Raw genomic sequence first — 18,078 nt, 5'->3', positions numbered from 1 at the left:
ATCACAGCTCACAGCTACCTCCAACTCCTGGGCTCAAGTGAGTCTCCTGCCTCCGCCTCCCAAGTAGCTGGGACCACAGGCACCACCACAACACCCGGCTATTTTTTAGTTGCAGCCGTCATTGTTATTTGGCGGGCCCAGGCTGGATTTGAACCCACCACCTTAGGTGTATGTGGCTGGCGCCTTAGCCACTTGAACCACAGGCGCTGAGCCTTCTTCTTTATTTTGATAATACGATAGATTGCATTAATTTTTTTTTTTTTAAATACTAAACCAACCTTGCATTCCTGGAATAAATCCTACATTTTTGTATGCTTGGATTCAAATTGGTAGTATTTTATTAAGGTTCTTTGTGAGGGATGTTGGTCTCTGATTTTCTTTTACTATCTTTGTTGGGTTTTGTTTTACTAGTTATGCATTAAGTGGGTTTGTAATGTTCCTTCTTCCCCTGTCTTCCTAAGGTGTTTTTGCAAGATGGGTATCATTTCTATTTCAAAAGCTCAAAATAATTCACCAGTGGGGATCTCTGTCTGGAATTTTTTTTTTTTTTTTTTTTTTTTTTAAGGCAGAGTCTCACTCTGTGCCTTGGGTAGATACTGTGGCATCATAGCTCACAGCAACTTCAAACTCCTGTGCTCAGGCCATCTTATTACCTCAGCTTCCCAAGTAGATGAGACTATAGGCACCCACCGTAGAACCTGACCAGTTTTTCTATTTTTCTTTTCTTTCTTTCTTTCTTTTTTTTTCTTTTTGAGACACAATAAATAAATAAATATAAACACAGATGAGTTAAAAGAAAAGCTGAGGTGACCTTGGTAGAGTGCTGTGGCGTCACAGCTCACACCAACCTCAGACTCTTGGACTTAAGCGATTCTCTTGCCTCAGCCTCCCAAGTAGCCGGGACTATAGGCACCTGCTGCAGTGCCCAGTTATTTTTTGGTTGCAGTTGTCATTGTTGTTTAGCAGGCCTGGCCCGGGCTCAAACCCACCAACTTGGGTGTATATGGCCGGCATCCTATTCAGTGAGCTACAAACCTAGTTTTTCTGGTTTTTTTTTTTTTTTTTTTTTTTTTTTTGAGACAAAGTCTCACTTTCTTGCCTTTGGTAGAGTGCTATGGCGTCACAGCTCACAGCAATGTCAGACTCTTGGGCTTAAGCTATTCTCTTGCCTTAGCCTCCTGAATAGCTGGACTACAGACATCTGCCACAACACCTGGCTATTTTTCTTTTTTCTTTTCTTTTTTTTTTTTTTGTATTTTGTTTATTGCAACAGAGACTCAAGCTATTGCCCTGGGTAGAGTGCCATGGCCTCATAGCTCATAGCAGCCTCCAACTCTGGGGCTCAAGTGATCCTCTTGGCTCAGTTTTTCTATTTTTAGTATAGACAGGGTCTTGCTCTTGGTCAGGGTGGTCTCAAACCTGTGAGATCAGATGATCCACCTGCCTACATGTCCCAGAGTGCTAGGATTATAGGCATGAGCCACTGTGCCTGACCTTGAGCTATTTCTAGAGACTGGGTCTTGCTCCTGGTCAGGCTGGTCTCAGAATCCTGCCTTGGCTTCCTAGAGTCCTAGGATTACAGGGGTGAGCCACTGTGCCTGACCTTTGTGTTTGTTTTTTTAAAGTGATTATTTAGGCTGTTGGTGGAGGCTCACACTATAATCTCAGCACTTGGGAGGCTGAAGCAGGAGGATTATTTTGAGTCCAGGAGTTTCAGACCATCTTGAGCAAGCACAGTGAAACCTTGCCTCTATAAAAGATAGAAAAATTTGGTGAGGTGCTGTGGCTAACCAGCACTCTGGCAGGCTGATGAAGGAGGATTACTTGAGCTTAGGAGTTAGACATCTGCCTGAGCATGAGTGAGATTTCATCTCTACTAAAACTAATTAAAAAAAAAAAAGATTAGACCAGTGTCATGTCATGTTACCTGTAGTCTCAGCTACTTGGGAGGCTAATGCAGGGGAAATACCGGAGCTCTGGAGTTTGAGGCTACAGTGAGCTATCATGATCTCACTGTACTCTAGCCTGAACACTGTACTCTAGTCTAGCCTGTACTTTCAGACTAGACTCCTGTCTGGTTTCTGCCTGCTTTGTGGACTTCCTTGTGTCTTGATACACATTTTTAAAATATTTTGTTCAGGCTCAGCACCTGTGGCTCAAGTGGCTAAGGCACCAGCCACATACACCTAAGGTGGCGGGTTCGAATCCGGCCCAGGCCCGCCAAACAACAATGACGGCTGCAACCAAAAAATAGCCGGGCATTGTTGTGGGCGCCTGTGGTCCCAGCTACTTGGGAGGCGGAGGCAGGAGACTCACTTGAGCCCAGGAGTTGGAGGTTCTTGTGAGCTGTGATGCCAGGGTACTCTACCCAGGGTGACAGCTTGAGGCTCAAAAAAAAAATTTTTTTTTGTTCAGATTTATTTATTTATTGGTGAAGCATGGTGGCGTCATGCCTGTAATCCTAGCACTCTGGGAGGCCAAGGCTGGTGGATTGCTTGAACTCATAACTTCCAGACCAGCCTGAGCAAAAGTGATACCCTGTATCTACTAAAAATAGAAAGACTGAGGCAAGAGTATAGTTTGAGCCCAAGTTGGAGGTTGCTGTGAACTGTGATGCCACGGCACTCTACCCAGGGTGACAATTTGGGATTCTGTCTCACGAAAACAATAACAACAACAAAACCAGATTTATTTGATTTTAACTTTTTTTTTTTTTTAAATAGAGTCTCACTCTGTAGCCCCTGAGTAGAGTGCTGTGGTTTCATAGTTCACAGTAACCTCTAATTCTTGGGCTTAAGCAATCCTGCTGCCTCAGCCTTACAAGTGTCTAGGACTACAGGCACCTGTCACAATGCCTGGCTAGTTTTTATATTTTCAGTAGAGGTGGGATCTTTTTCTTGCTTAGGCTGGTCTCAGACTCCTGAACTTAAGCAGTCCACCTGCCTCAGCCTCCCAGTTGTTTTAGGATTGATGACAGGTGTAAGCCACCGCACCTGACCTTCTTCCAGATTAAAAATTGACATCTGTGGGAGAGCCAGTCCAACTTCGCTACTTTTCTCATACCAGAAGCCCCTGCTGCCTTTCACTTGTCCTAGTGCAGGCAGCTGGCTGCTGTGTCCTCCATTCTCCCTTGGGGTGCTGTACTTTCCAACAGAGGGAGGCTTTGCTCTGGTGCCTGCCCAGGGTGCCCTGCTGACATTCCTGCCTTTTCCTCATTCCTCCTGGCCCCTCTTATTGCAGGCCTCCATGAAGAAGTGGACTATTCTGAGAAATTGAAGTTCAGTGATGATGAGGAGGAGGAAGAAGTTGTGAAGGATGGCAGGCCCAAGTGGTAAGGCTCCCTGCCCTGCTTCCCGCATTGCCCCAGTCTCGCCTGCGCCACTAGGAGCTTGTGCTCTTTGGTGCTGCTGTGTGCTAGTCTCTGTGGCATGTGCATCTCCTGGTTTCCACAGCAACCTCAGAGGGCAGATGTTGTTTCCATTTTACTATGGGATGACAGCTACTGGGGGTAGCTACAAAGGAGTGGAGCCAGGATTGTATGAGGCACACCTGAGTCCTCTGGTCAGTGAACCTCTTACCTGTCTTGCCAGAGTTTCCTGAGTGAGTTATCCAGCCCACCTCTGTGGATGTTTGTGGATATCAAGCCCCAAAAAGCTTCTTTGGTCAAGCAGGTTTGGGAAACCACCTGGGGTCAGCTTCCTTCTACTGGGAGGTCTCCCAGAGCCATTAGTATGCTGAAGTAGGTGGGGGATGTGGGCGCAGCCATGAATTAGACTTGAGCCACATAGTCCATACTCATTTGACCACTGGAATCTTTTCTCTCTCTTTTTGCATTCACTGCTTTACTGAGTGCCCTTTGGGAAGTAACTGCATTGTGCTCTGAGCCTTCAGGTTTTTTTTTTTTTTTTTTTTGTAGAGGCAGAGTCTCACTTTATTGCCCTCAGTAGAGTGCCGTGGCATCACACAGCTCACAGCAACCTCCAGCTCCTGGGCTTAGGTGATTCTTTTGCCTCAGCCTCCTGAGTAGCTGAGACTATAGGGAGCCTTCCAGTTTTGATAGTAGTGTCAGTAGTGTCAGCTGGTACTACTATTGACTAATACATATAGTTGCTGTAATTTGCATTTTGTTGAGTACTAGCATATAAGCATGCTTTCCATTATGGAATTTCCTTTATGGAATTGTCTATTTCCTTTACATATTTATCCCATTTAGTAAGATAGGACTGGGCAGCACCTGTGGCTCAAAGGTGTAGGGCACCAGCCCCATGTACTGGAGGTGGCGGGTTCAAACCCAGCCCTGGCCAAAAACTGCCCCCCAAAAAGGGCAGCACCTGTGGCTCAGTGAGTAGGGCGCTGGCCCCGTATACCAAGGGTGATGGGTTCAAACCTGGCCCTGGCCAAACTGTTACAAAAAAATAGCCAGGCATTGTGGCAGGTGCCTCGGGAGGCTAAAGCAAGAGAATCACGTAAGCCCAGGAGTTTGGATGTTGCTGTGAGCTGTGATACCACAGCACTCTGCCAAGGGCGATAAAGTGAAACTCTGTCTCTTAAAAAAAAAAAAAAAAAAGATATGATTAATGTTTTATATTGTTTAGTAGATATTCATACCTTGTTATGTTGCTTTTGTGTGTGTGAGTGTGTGTGTCTATAAGTGATTATTTATGAAGTCAAGTCTTCAAGTCTGTTTCTTGCTGTTATTTCATCTTTCACTTCAAAACTCCTGTAGTCCCCTCTTCTGGAAGGAGCTGGTGACAATCTGCTCCTCTTTTTTTGATGATATGCAAACAGTGAACTAGTTGAGGCTCCTGTCATTTATTTCCATGCTGTTTATTCTCATCCAAAGCTTTGGATGCAGTCCACTAAACGTCAGAGATGTGACCTAGGATTTAAATCAAAGGCAAAGACAGAAAATCTTATTACTCATTGGAGCAGAAGGACACTTCGTTTCTTGTCTGTTTCAGCTAATGTGAATTGAATATTCAACAGGGGGAATTAGACTTGGATTTTGGGTCCAGCTTTGGTACTGTCATGACCACGGTCACCTCACACACAGACTACCCAAACTGCTTCCTCCTGAACGGAGCTCTTTATTGTTCTCTCTGAGATAATGGATGCCATCTAGCTCTGAGAGACTCACTATAAGCTTGCTTTCTTTTCTTTTTTCGTTCCTTTTTTTTTTTTTTTTTTTTTTGAGATAGTCTTACTTTGTCACTCCAGGTAGAGTGCTGTGGCATCATAGTTCATAGCAACCTCAAATGCTTGGGCTCAAGTGATTCTCTTATCTCAGGCTTCTGAGTAGCTGGGACTACAGGTGCTCACCACAATGCCCAGCTGTTTTTAGAGATGAGGTGTCCTCTGGCTCAGGCTGGTCTTGAACCCGTGAGCTCAGATAGTCTACCCGCCTCAGTCTCCCAGGGTGCGGGGTTTACAGGTGTGAGCCACTGCACCCAGCAGCATCATAAGCTTTCATGTCTTCTTTGATATTGTCTTTATTTCTTCACATCTGATTGGCTCCTCTGCCTCTGTTCTCTCCTTTTCCTTGTCACTGGGACCATCCTGAGGTCTGCCTGTTTGTCCCTATCCTTTCATCCTGTCCCCTTCTGACCCATCCTTCATACTCTGTGTATTCATCTTCTAAAAACACAAACCTTCACTGATGTGCCAGAAATTTTCACTTGGTCTCTGTTGCTCACAAAAGTCAAGTCAGAGTTAGTAGCTGTTGTTGCCTTTTCTCTCCCCTCCTAATCCACCTTACTTCCCTGTCTTCCTGACCCCTCCATGTACATTTTTCTGTGTGTGATTGCATGCAGGCACATGCGTCAGCCACACCTGGCCATGTTTTTCTCTGATCTTGTGCCAGGTGTACTGGACACTGGTAAAATGCACATCTGTCTCTTGCCCAGTGTCTGAGCTTCCACTGGAGCATGTCAGGGTGAGTGCAGCACAGACCTGCCTTGGAATCTGTCTTCTTTCCCCACTGTGTGTGCTTTACTTTGCTCCTCTTGTTCTCCTTAACCTGGCATCAGTTGGTGGGCTGTCTTCTGTTCTTTTGAGTAGCATTTATTGAGCACTTTATGTGCAGAACACAGGGGCAGCCATAGTATAAGAGAGGAACATGCATCTGGAAGTCCTGGTTCAAATCTGTGAGCGCCACCTGGTGAGAATGGTTCCTTAACCTCTCTGAGACTTAGTCACTGACTCTTTAAAGTGAGGGGGTAGTGAATAGTCAGCAAAACAACAAACGTGGCACATCCTGCCCGGGTATGTGTAAAAGATTGCCTTAATAAATGATAGTGCTGAACTTTGGAGTTCACACATAAGAAATGGGGGGCCCTATTCTGATGAAAGAACTTGGTATGTGAGTGACTTGACTTCTGGAGTTCCCAAGGGCCTCTGTTTGGTGAGATCAGACACACTTGGACTGACTTGGAAAACTTAGCGCAAAATGTGGTTTGTCTTAGGAACGGCTGGGACCCTAGAAGGCAGCGGCAATTGTCGATGAGCTCTGCAGACAGTGCTGATGCCAAGCGTACTCAAGAGGAAGGCAAGGACTGGGCCGAAGCAGTGGGCATGTCTCGTGTTGTCCGAAAGGTTCCAGAACCTCAGCCCCCTTCCAGGAAGCTTCATGGCTGGGCATCAGGCCCTGACTACCAGGTAATGTGGGGCTTGAGAGGTATGGTGCCTGGCTGATTAGCTGGGATATACCCATACATGCGCGCGCGCGTGCACACGCATGCACCCTTTTCAAATTCATTTGACCACAGTTCCAAGACAAAGTACTAAACTGAGTTTAGTGGATAGGTTTCTGAAAAGTCATAGGTGGGCATTTCTTTTTGTAAGTAAAAAAACTTTGAGGCTAGGTATGGGGGCTAACACCTATAATTCTAACACTCTGGGAAGCCAAGGCCTGAGAATTGCTTGAGCTTAGGAGTTTGAGACCAGCCTTAGCAAGTATGAGACTCTATCTTTACTAAAAACAGAAAAACTAGCTGTGTGTTGCGGCAGGAGCCTGTAGGCCCTGCTACTGTGGAGGCTGAGGCAGGAGGGTTGCTTGAACCCAGGAGTTTGAGGTTGCTGTGAGCAAGGCTGATGTCAGGGCACTCTAGCCTCGGGCAAAGGAGTGAGACCCTGTCTCAAAACAAAACAAAAAAACCTTTTTTTTAGGGCAATAGCTACATTATAGAAAAAAATGTAAGCACCATATGTTTTTTGTATGGTACTTATAGCAGAGTATAAATTACCAGTCTCTCACCACAGACTGTACTACCAAAATAGGGATGTTCCTTCAAGGTAACCGCAGCCCCAGGCAGGTAATTAGCTTTGGCACATCACTGCCATAATCTGCAGACCTCATGCTACTTGAGTGTCCTCACGTAGCCAATTTAGAATCCCATTTTCCTCGCTTCCTGTTGTGATGACTTCCTCAGCCTTTCCGCCTGTTCTGTGGCTCAGAAGCTTCTGGCCATTCCAGGCCAGTGGAGCTCCGTGTTCAGTTTGTCTGATGCTCACTTGCAATGAGGCCTGAGTTTTTGCCCTCGGAAGGAAGCTCCCTGGCATCACACTGACTCTTCTGATTGTGCCCTGCCAGGTGGCCATGCCTCCGCCCTGTCACACTCTGACAAAATGCATTTTGATCTCTCTCTCTTTTTTTCTTTTTTTAGAGACAGATTCTCACTTTGTTACCCTTGGTAGAGTGCTATGGCGTCATAGCTCACAGCAACCTCAAACTCTTGGGCTTAAGTGATTCTCTTGCCTTAGCCTCCCAAGGAACTAGCTACAGGTGCCCACCACAGTGCCCAGTTATTTTTAGAGATGGGGTCTCACTCTGGCTCAGGCTGGTCTTGAACTTGTGAGTTCAGGCAGTATACCGACCTAGGCCTCCCAAGTGCTGGGATTACAAGCATGCCCAGGCTCTGACCCCCTGTACCAAGCCACCACGACCTCCTGGCACCTGACATACAGCTCTCTTGTTTGACCATACCTGATCACCCTGGGACTGAACTATTCAGGTGAGCAGAGGCATTATTTTTAATATGCTTGCTAAAACTTACATTTTCAATGCACTTTGCTATTCAAAGTGCTCTTATTCCATTTTTTTTTTTTTTTTGAGATTATCTTACTTTGTGTCCTTAGGTAGAGTGCAGTGACAATTTTTGTAGCTCACTGGAACCTTACACTCCTTGCCCCATGTAATCCTCCTCCTTCAGGTTCCTATAGCTGGAACTCCTGACATATACCACTACAACTGGTCACTTTTTCTAATTTGGTAGAGACAGAGTCTTGCTCTTGCTCAGGCTAGTCTCAGACTCCTGAGCTCAAGTGATCCTCCTACCTTACCTCCCAATATCCTGGGATTATAGGCCTGAGCTACTTTGCCTGGCCCACATCTTTTTATAAAATGAAGATGCCCCTTACTGTCAGTCTTCTTTTTTTTTTTTTTTTTTGAGACGGAGCCTCAAGCTATCCCCCTGGGTAGAGTGCCATGGCATCACACTCATAGCAACCTCCAACTCCTGGGCTCAAGCGAGTCTCCTGCCTCAGCCTCCCAAGTAGCTGGGACTACAGGCGCCCGCCACAACGCCTGGCCATTGTTTTTTTGGTTGCAGCCATCATTGTTGTTTGGCGGGCCCGGGCTGGGGATTCGAACCCGCCACCTTAGGTGTATGTGGCTGGCGCCTTAGCCGCTTGAGCCACAGGTGCCGAGCCACTGTCAGTCTTCTTATTGAGTACTTATTTTGTGCCAGGCAGCATGCCGTGTATTGGGGACACAGAAGTGAAACAAAATTGACATAGTGTTAACTCCTTGGACGTTATTCTGCAGTTAATCTGAATTTTGATTCATCTATTAGGGTTGCTCAGTATTCAAAAGAATCATTTACTGTAATCTCATAGCAACACTAAGTTAACTGAATAAAGTCAGTTCCAACCTTTTACAGAACATTTAGGTTATAGAGTGATAGCTAATCTTAGGGCAGTTGAGAGGAGCATGTCAGGAGTCTTGGCACTTTACGTAGGCCCTCTGAGCCTGATGCCTCATTTGTGGGAAACCAAATGAAAGTTAGGGCTGTAGTGCAAAGGTTTGTCTGCAGTGGTGAATTAAATACTGGGCTGAGATGTGTTCTGGTGTGGGTCGGGACATGACTGCTGTGTGACTCATACGCATAGATGTTTATGTTCAGTGGCCAGTGAAAGGAAAGTCACTTTGGTCCTGGTTATACTATGTAAACTGTACCATCATGATTCTGAATCACAAGTTTGTATCTTAGGTTTTTATTGATTGTCTGTGGATTATAAGAAGTTAATTTTTAGGAGAAAACTCCTTGACTACAGTAAATGGGGTGCTGTTTCTTGCAGGTGTAATTAACCTACAAGAAAAGGCATAGATTTTGGGTTGTTTCTGTTTGATGATTTATGATAATTGTGTATATACATCTGTGTAACAACCATTCAAAATAAAGTCATAGGTCGGTGTGGTGTCTTATGCCTATAATCCTAGCACTCTGGGAGGCAAAGGCGGGTGGATCACTTTGAGACCAGCCTGAGCCAAGAGCAAGACCCCATCTCTAAAAATAGCCGGGTGTTATAGCGGGTGCCGGTAGTCCCAGCTACTCAGGAGGCTGAGGCAAGAGGATCACTTGAGCCCAAGAGTTTGAGTTTGCTATGAGCAGTAATGCCACGGCACTCAACCCCAAGTCAACTGAATGAAACTCTGTCTTAAACAAACAAAAAACAGAAAGTTATATTTTTTTGATCATCAGATCACCTGGACTCTCGGTGACTAGGGTCCAGGCAGCTCTTGCCCACTGCATGTACTGTGCATGGCTGTGCTTCTGACGGGGGCGTGTTCCCTGTCTGCTCAGTAACTGCCAACCAAAAAGAAACTCAGGCATGGATACATATCTGGAAGAGATGTTTTATGCATAATTTTTCATTTGAAACTGTTTTCTGATAGTGACTCTTATTCTCTGATGGCTTTTTATACCTGAGGGTTTGTTTCCATGGGGGCAGGAGTGGCCATTTTGTGACTGCAGAGTGGTGACAGTGGCTCCCTGCTCCTCATTAGGCATGGTGGCCCTCATTCCATGTGCTGCTAGCTGTGCCAAGAGCGCCCATCTCCCGAGTGCTCCCTTGCCAGTTGTGGCATTGCATGCTTTGCAAACACCATTTCGTTTCACCTTCACAGTCCCAATGGCTTTCCTTGTTATCCTAGTTTTACAAATGAGGACAGAGGTGTTGAAATCTGGTTCTTGCCCTCACTGCATTTCAGGTATAGTGAAGGAAAGAGCAAGATTCAAACCCAGGCCTGCCTGTGCTGCCTCACGACGGTGCTGGAGAATCCTGGGCCTAGAGTCTTAGAGTGGGGTGGCCCTGCACCCTCAGTCTGTGACACCACCTCACCAGAGACTTTGTTCTCTTGGCAGAAGCCCTCAACGGGCAGCATGTTCCGGCAACAGTCCATTGAGGAGAAGGAGGACAAGCTGCCCCCACGCCAGAAGTTCATCCAGTCAGAGATGTCTGAGGCTGTGGAACGAGCCCGAAAACGCCGGGAGGAAGAGGAGCGCCGAGCGCGGGAGGAGAGGCTGGCTGCCTGTGCCGCAAAACTCAAGCAGCTGGACCAGAAGTGCAAGCAGGCTCGGAAGGCGGGCGAGGCCCGGAAGCAGGTGGAGAAGGAAGTGCCCCGGTCTCCTGGCACTGAGAAGGTGTCCCCACAGGAAAACGGCCCTGCCATCCACAAAGGTAAGGGGATGACCCTTTCCTACCAGCTGGGAACTCCAGGTCATTGTCATCTGTATATCATCTGCATCTTCCTCACTTCACCTGTGACATGGAGTGTGTGGTGCCCACCTGTCCACATGCTGAGGACCCCACAGTGCCCAGTGCAGAGGAGCCCATGCGTATGGTGACTGCTGACAGCTCATCATCATCACCTCTGGCCATCGTTACCATCGTTACCTCTGCCACTGCTCAGCCAGGGGCGCATGGGCTAGAGGACTTTAACAAAACCACAGGGTCTTTTACCTGGAATGAGGGACGCCCACTTGCTCATTAGAATCCATTTTTCCTGCCATTGAAGGAGAAGGTGCCATGGCCTTATGAAAGAGACATTGAACAGTTTTAGGAAATATGATCAGCTGTATTCTTTATAATTTTCTTAAATCATTTCAGATAAACTTTTGTTAGGAAACAAGGGTTTATGCTAGTTTTGATTTCCTAAAGGTTCCTTGGTGTGTGGTCTGATTGACATAGTGGCCTCCTGGCCAAGGAACACAGTGGATTCAGCAATTTTCCTTTCAGCCCCCTGAGTGTGAGTGAAGATTGTGCCAGTCTTACAGGCTTGCCCAGATGGGTGATGGAGGAGTTGTGCCAAGTGCTTTCTACCTTTTAGGTGCTGTTTCAAGTACGTTACATGAATGTAATTCTCGCAGAAGCCCTCAGGGGTTAGCATAGATGTTATCCTTATTTGCCAGAAATAAAAAAGAATGGGCAAGGAGAGGCTGAAAAATCTGCCCGTGTCATGCAGCCTTTGAGAGACAGGGTCTCTCTCTGTCACCCTGGCTGGAGTGCAGTGGTATGATAAATAACAGCTCACTGCAGCCTTGAACTTCTGCCCTCAAGCAGTCTTCCCACCTCGGCCTCTCAAAGTGCTGGGATTATAAGTGTGAGTCTCCATGCCTCTTTCAAGAAAACCTCTTCACTTGGAATTAGATCCCAAGTCTGCCGTTAACCATGTAACCTTGAGTAGTCACCCAGCTTCTCCACCCTTAAGTTTTCTCACCTTTAAGTCAGTGGTAAGTGAAGCCTCCCTACAGTGTTTGTGAGGAACCCTGAACTCGTGCATGTGGCCCACTGGGTGCAGTGCCAGGTTCAGGGCCATGGGTGGCCTAGGTGTGAAGAGTAATGCCAGCAGGAAAAAGTGCTTGCAGTCAACCTTAAGGCCGCTGAGCCTCTCTGAGCCCACTGAGGTGTTTATCTGTGGCTTGTTTCTAGGCTCCCCGGAACTCCCTGCCCAGGCAGCCCCCACCCCGTTCCCTGAAGAGGCACCCACAGTGTCTCCAGCTGGGGCTCAGAGCAATAGCAGTGAGGAAGAGCCCAGGGAGGCTGGGTCCCCAGCACAGGAGTTGAGCAAGTATCAGAAGTCACTTCCTCCCAGATTCCAGCGCCAGCAGCAGCAGCAACAACAACAGGTAAACGGATGAGACGGTCGTAGGCTGTCAGACACAGACCTGCTTACTGACCAGACATGGCCTTCCTCCCCCCTACCCCATGCCCACCTTCAGTGAAAAGCATAGTGAACAGCATGGGTGTCAGGAGTTACACCTTGAAACTTGTGGCTTTGGTAAATCAGCCCCCCGCAATTGCTGACTTCTCCAAGAGCTGAAGGCCCCGTGCAAGGTACAGCCCTGTTGTGCTTTATTGGTCCTGCCTTCTAGGAGGTGGGAAGAGTCAGTGTCTTGAAGAGTGGTCCTTTTCGTTGCGGTAGTCCACTTGGGATACTCCATAGTGCAACAACAGTGGCTCTGACTGGGAGAGGTCTGCCAGCTGTGTCCAGAGTAGTCAGAGGCATGTTGGGGTTAGGGACATAGGCTTGTGAGTTCCCATCCCAGCAGCACAGTCATGCTCCTCCAGCTCATGTTTCTTCAGAAACTTGGACAAGCAGATGCTGGCCTCTCGGTGTGACAGGGACCCTATGAACAGACTTGGCAATGTATCATTATTGGTGTTTTATAAACTTTAAAAAGGGACCTGCCTTTCGCCCAGAGGAAGATCATGCAGATAATGGTTGTGGTCATACCCGTCTCCCTGGTCCTGATCACCCCTGAACACTCAACAGCAGTTGTGTTTCTTAGAGTATAAGAAATAAGGAAGAAAGTCAGCCTCCCTGAGGAAGAAGTGTGCTATGGTGGGAGGATGAGATGACATGTAGGCTTCACCTGGTGCGTGTCCAGCAGTAAGGTGTGCAAGATGCCTTTGTTAATATTGCTGAGAATGTTTTAGAAAAATGTGTCACTGGAGCAACAAACCAAGGGCTGCAGCTTCTGCCACTATCTCATTTAGTTTCCTTTAAGAATTTCAGCCTGGCTCGGCGCCTGTGGCTCAAGTGGCTAAGGCACCAGCCACATACACCTAAGGTGGCGGGTTCGAATCCAGCCCAGGCCTCCAAACAACAATGACGGCTGCAACCAAAAGAAATAGCCAGGCGTTGTGGCGGGCGCCTGTGGTCCCAGCTACTTGGGAGGCTGAGGCAGGAGACTCGCTTGAGCCCAGGAGTTGGAGGTTGCTGTGAGCTGTGGTGCCACGGCCCTCTGCCCAGGGGGATAGCTTGAGGCTCTGTCTCAAAAAAAAAAAAAAAAAAAAAAGAATTTCAGCCTGGCCGCTCCTTCTCTTTGGGCCACTGGGAATGTTGCAGTGGTGCCTTCATAGCACTTTACAGCATCATGGTATAAGTGTGCAACGCGCAGTTGCCATGTTCTTGGAGCAGAATTGCTGATGAGAGAGATCTCTGGAATTACTCATGATAAACAGCATGACAGCTGCTCTCAGGAACTCCTTGGAGGGGTAGGGGAGGCAGTGGTGGGCAGCTCCTTCTTTAAGGACAGAAAGGTGTCTAAAGGCACAGGGAAGCCTGTCTGTTGAGATTCTGTGGGACCTGGGGTATGGCCAGGAGGAAAAGCTTTGGGGTAGAGGCTTGCAGCTGCTATGTGTGCTGGAACTGGTCTTGCCAGATGACATCTGTTTATTGAGTGCTTCTAAAGGGGACTGGGGTGCTGACAGGGAATCCAGTCCCAGAGGGCCTGAGAACTGCAAGCCTGGCTGGGGAGCTTTTTTGTTTGCAGAACAGAAGTAGGTGTGCTAGAGGCTTCTTGGGTAGGTTGTCCTCAGAGTCTAACTCAGCACTTCATTCTTTCTGGGATGCTGTTTCAGGGTTTGTTTAGGAAGTTGGCACCAGAGGTCACTAGTGGAATAGAGTGAGGTTTGAAGTGAACTCTCTTGAATCAGGTGCCTTAACTTTGAATATTCCATTGATATTTCATGTTCATCCTTTAGTGCAACAGATAATTTAATTTGTATATGAAGTGTGGTGCCAAGGGCAAGGATGCCACTGTCAGCTAGGCATGCACAGTCTCTTGGGACTTAGCGAAGGATACTACCATCAAAAATAGTTAACTGAGGCTGGGCTTGGGGGCTCACGCCTGTAATCCTAGCACTCTGGGAGGCCGAGGTGGGTGGATTGCTTGAGCTCACGAGCTCGAGACTAGCCTGAGCAAAAGTGAGACCCTGTTTCTACTAAAATAGAAAACCTGAGGCAAGAGGATCACTTGAGCCTGAGTTGGAGGTGGTTGTGAGCTATGACATGATGGCACTCTACCCATGGCGATAGCTTAAGACTGTCTAAAAAAAAAAAAAAAAATACAGTTGACTATTGAGAGTGCTACAGATGAGCACCTGCAGTTTCATGGGAGCAGAGAACAGGGTCTCATTGTGACAGGCCTCCTAAAGCTTCGGTTCTCAACTTGTGGGTCGTGACCCACAGGAACTGTATTAAAGGGCCGCAGCATTAGGAAGGTTGAGAACCACCGTCCTAGAGTAAGTGTTGTGTTGCATATTGTGTATTTGTAGTTGGGATCTTGCTCCTTTGCCTGGTTTATAGGGCAGTGGGGCAATCACAGTTCACAGCAATTGCACACTTCTGAGCCCAAGTGATCATCCCACCTCAGCAACCCCAGTAGCTGGGACTACAGGTATGCCGTTATGCCCAGCTAAATTTTGTATTTTTTGGTAGAGATAGGGTCTCAGGCTGACCTCTTGACCTCAAGTGATTCTCCTGCCTCAGGCATGAGCTGCTATACCTGGCCAGGAAGTGTTTTTTAAGCTAGATACCTGAGTTTATGGTTATAGGGAAGAGCCTAGCAGAGGTCCCAGCGTGTTGCCATGGCCTGAAGTGGGCAGGCAGAGATGTGTGGAGCAGAGAGTGGAGGGCAAGCCCTAGAGTCACAGCTGAAGGCACAGCTCAAGCAAGGTCTCATAAGACCTTGTAGATCATGTGTATCCTGCTCTGTTCAGGCTGGTTGGTGAGAGCAGTGGTGAGCCACTAAAGCCTCTGGTGAGCTAGGTGCTGACATATTTGGGCATGGGGGTTGCAGGGGTGGCTGGGTGGAGAGTGGTTTGAAGAGGCCAGGTGGAGGAGAGAAAGGAGGGGCCCCTGTCCACAGGTGGTGGCAGCAAGTAAGAAGTGACCAGCATGTAGATATTCCATAGGAAGGGTGCTGGTTTGTCACCAGGAGTGTTTGATCTAAGTGAAAACTGAGCCCCCTCATGTGACATTGGTGTGAATGGGCCACTGTGTGATAATGGCTTAACTGTCCCCCAAGGGCCCCCCGCCTGAGCTATAACATGGGGGGCTTCCCCTTTGAGCAGCTGCCGTCCCATCCATCTTTGGTCTTCTGTTCTGGGAGAGCTTCTGTGCTGCCTGCTGGAAAGTGTCTCTGACCATCCCGCGTCAGCCTGACCAGCTCTCTCTGCCTGGGCAGGAGCAACTTTATAAGATGCAGCACTGGCAGCCGGTGTACCCTCCGCCCTCCCACCCCCAGCGCACCTTTTACCCGCACCATCCCCAGATGCTGGGCTTCGACCCCAGGTGGATGATGATGCCTTCGTACATGGACCCTCGGATCACCCCCACACGGACCCCCGTGGACTTCTACCCCTCTGCCCTCCACCCTTCAGGTAAGCGTAAGCACCACGCTGTAGCCATTGGTCTATACTTGTAGAGCCCAGGATAGTGTGGTGGCTGGGGTGTCACCTTATTAGTTAGACACACCCACCTGTATTCTAGTCGGACCTCTTGGTCAAGTCACAGGACTGTTCTGAGTTTAATGTTCTCCTTTGCAAAGTAAAGGTATAATAGTAGTTCCTTTCTTAAAGAACTGTTGGGAAGGCTCAGTAAGATCATGCATTATAGATTGCTCTACTTAATCTTAATCTCTCCCATGCCATCTGCCTCTCTCTCCAGTCTTTAATGCTTTTCTTTGGACCTTCTCTTTCTTTCTTCCTTGGTTAGTCTTTCCCAAGTTTTGTCTGATACATTTTTTAGAATCAGCTTTTGGGTCTTTTGTTCCTCTATCTTATTTGGGTTTTATTTACATAATTTCTGACTTTTTTTGTTATTGCTTCAAAAATTATTGTTCTTTTTCTGTTTAATAGTACTGGATGCTTAGCACATGAATTTCTGGCTTTTTAAGATTATCTTTATGGTGTTAATTTTTATTGTAGCTACTTGTGGCCACATACTATGGCCTGTGTGGTAGAAAGACCAGGGGTCAGCCAACTTTTTTTTATATAAATGGCAAGTTGGTAAATTTTTTTAGGCTTTTTATCAGCTGTTCAATATTGCTATTATAAGATAAAAACTACTGTAGACAGTTGTGGCTTTCTAGTAAAACATTTATAAAAGCCAGCAGCATGGGGCGGTGCCATGGCTCAAAGGAGTAGGGCACCAGCCGCATATGCCAGAGGTGGTGGGTTCAAACCCAGCCCCAGCCAAAAAACTGCAATAAAAGCCAGCAGCAGGCTGTTATGGTTAAGAGCTGTAGTTTGATGACCAGTCTCAATCTAGGTCACTTGAAATTTGTTGAGATTTCCTTTACAAACTGTTACATGGTCATTGTTTAAACGTTCTGTGCTTGCCCTAAAGAATTCCCCCAGGCTTAGTGCCTGTGGTGGCTCAAGCAGCTAAGGCGCCAGCCACATACATCTGAGCTGGCAGGTTCAAATCCAGCCCAGGCTGCCAAACAACAATGACGGCTGCAACCAAAAAATAGCCAGGCATTGTGGCGGGCGCCTGTGGTCCCAGCTACTCGGGAGGCGGAGGCAGGAGACTCGCTTGAGCCCAGGAGTTGGAGGTTGATGTGAGCTGTGATGTCATAGCACTCTACCCAGGGCAACAGCTTGAGGATCTGTCTCAAAAAAATAATAATAATTCTCCCATTGTATATATAGTCTATTAAATTGAGCATGATAATTGTGTTTTGTAAATATCTGTATCATTATAAGTTTTTTATTCCCTTGATCAGTTACCAAGGTATGATTGTGGATTTGTCAAATCTTCCTTTGTAAGCCTATCAATTTTTGCTTTCTATCTGGAGCCATATAGGTGTGGAATTATATGATCTTGTTCTTCTGTTTTTATGTAGCACTCTGGTTATCTTTTTTTTTTTTTTGAGACACCCTGGATAGAGTGCCACTGGTGTCATAGCTCACAGCAACCTCAAACTCTTTGGCTCAAGTGATCCTCTTGCCTCAGCCTCTCAAGTAGCTGGGACTACAGGCACCCACTGCAATGCCCAGCTATTTTTAGAGACAGGGTTCTCATTCTTGTTCAGACTGGTCTCGAACTCCTGAGCTCAAGCAATCTGCCCACTTTAGCCTCCCAGAGTGCTAGGATTACAGATGTGAGCCACAGTGCCTGGCCCTTTGTTATCATTAATAACACTTACTGTCTACTTTGTCTGACAGTAATGTAATTATTCCTATTTCTTTTCTTTTTTTAGTTCAAGAGGTAAGGTCTTGCTCTGTTCCCAGGCTGAAATGCAGGGCATGACCATAGAATACTTAAATCCTTTAACTTCTCAATCTTTCATCTCTGCCTCCTGAGCTTCTGGGACCATAAGCACCCATCACCAAGCCCAGCTAATGTAAAAATATTCTTTGCAGAAACAAGGTCTTGATATGTTGCCTAGGCAGGTCTTTAGGGTTGGAGTTTAGCTTCCTACCTTAGCCTCCTAACATGCTGAAATACAAGTTCCAGTTTTCTTTTAATTAGGATTCATTTAATATCTTTTGTTCCAACCTTTTGCTGTCACCCTCTCTGAGCCTTTATGACTGGAGAGTTAGTCCATCTTTTACCCAATATGAAAATCTCCTGACTTTCTATCACCAGATGACTGACAAGTATTTAAAAAATAAGGAAAAGAAAATCTGTGATTTTTTTTTTTTTTTTGAGACAGAGCCTCAAGCTGTCCCCCTGGGTAGAGTGCCCTGGCATCACAGCTCACAGCAACCTCCAACTCCTGGGCTCAA

General features: G+C 47.0%; 1 protein-coding gene across 8 annotated transcripts in view; it reads left to right on the top strand.

The window, feature by feature from the left end:
- PRRC2B (proline rich coiled-coil 2B) overlaps positions 1 to 18,078 on the top strand; it is a 70,771-nt gene that overhangs the window by 23,167 nt on the left and 29,526 nt on the right. For all 8 annotated transcript variants that reach the window (XM_023516123.1, XM_023516122.1, XM_023516118.1 and 5 more), the window contains 5 exons: positions 3,241 to 3,331; positions 6,462 to 6,654; positions 10,422 to 10,737; positions 11,989 to 12,185; positions 15,531 to 15,726. In XM_023516123.1, coding sequence (XP_023371891.1) covers positions 3,241 to 3,331; positions 6,462 to 6,654; positions 10,422 to 10,737; positions 11,989 to 12,185; positions 15,531 to 15,726 — 993 coding nt within the window. The remainder of the gene's footprint in view (positions 1 to 3,240; positions 3,332 to 6,461; positions 6,655 to 10,421; positions 10,738 to 11,988; positions 12,186 to 15,530; positions 15,727 to 18,078) is intronic.

The sequence above is a fragment of the Otolemur garnettii genome, unplaced genomic scaffold (assembly GCF_000181295.1).
Source record: "Otolemur garnettii isolate 467f Iridium unplaced genomic scaffold, OtoGar3 scaffold00087, whole genome shotgun sequence".
In the NCBI taxonomy this organism is placed as follows: Eukaryota; Metazoa; Chordata; class Mammalia; order Primates; family Galagidae; genus Otolemur; species Otolemur garnettii.
This window is presented reverse-complemented; position numbering and strand designations above follow the sequence as displayed.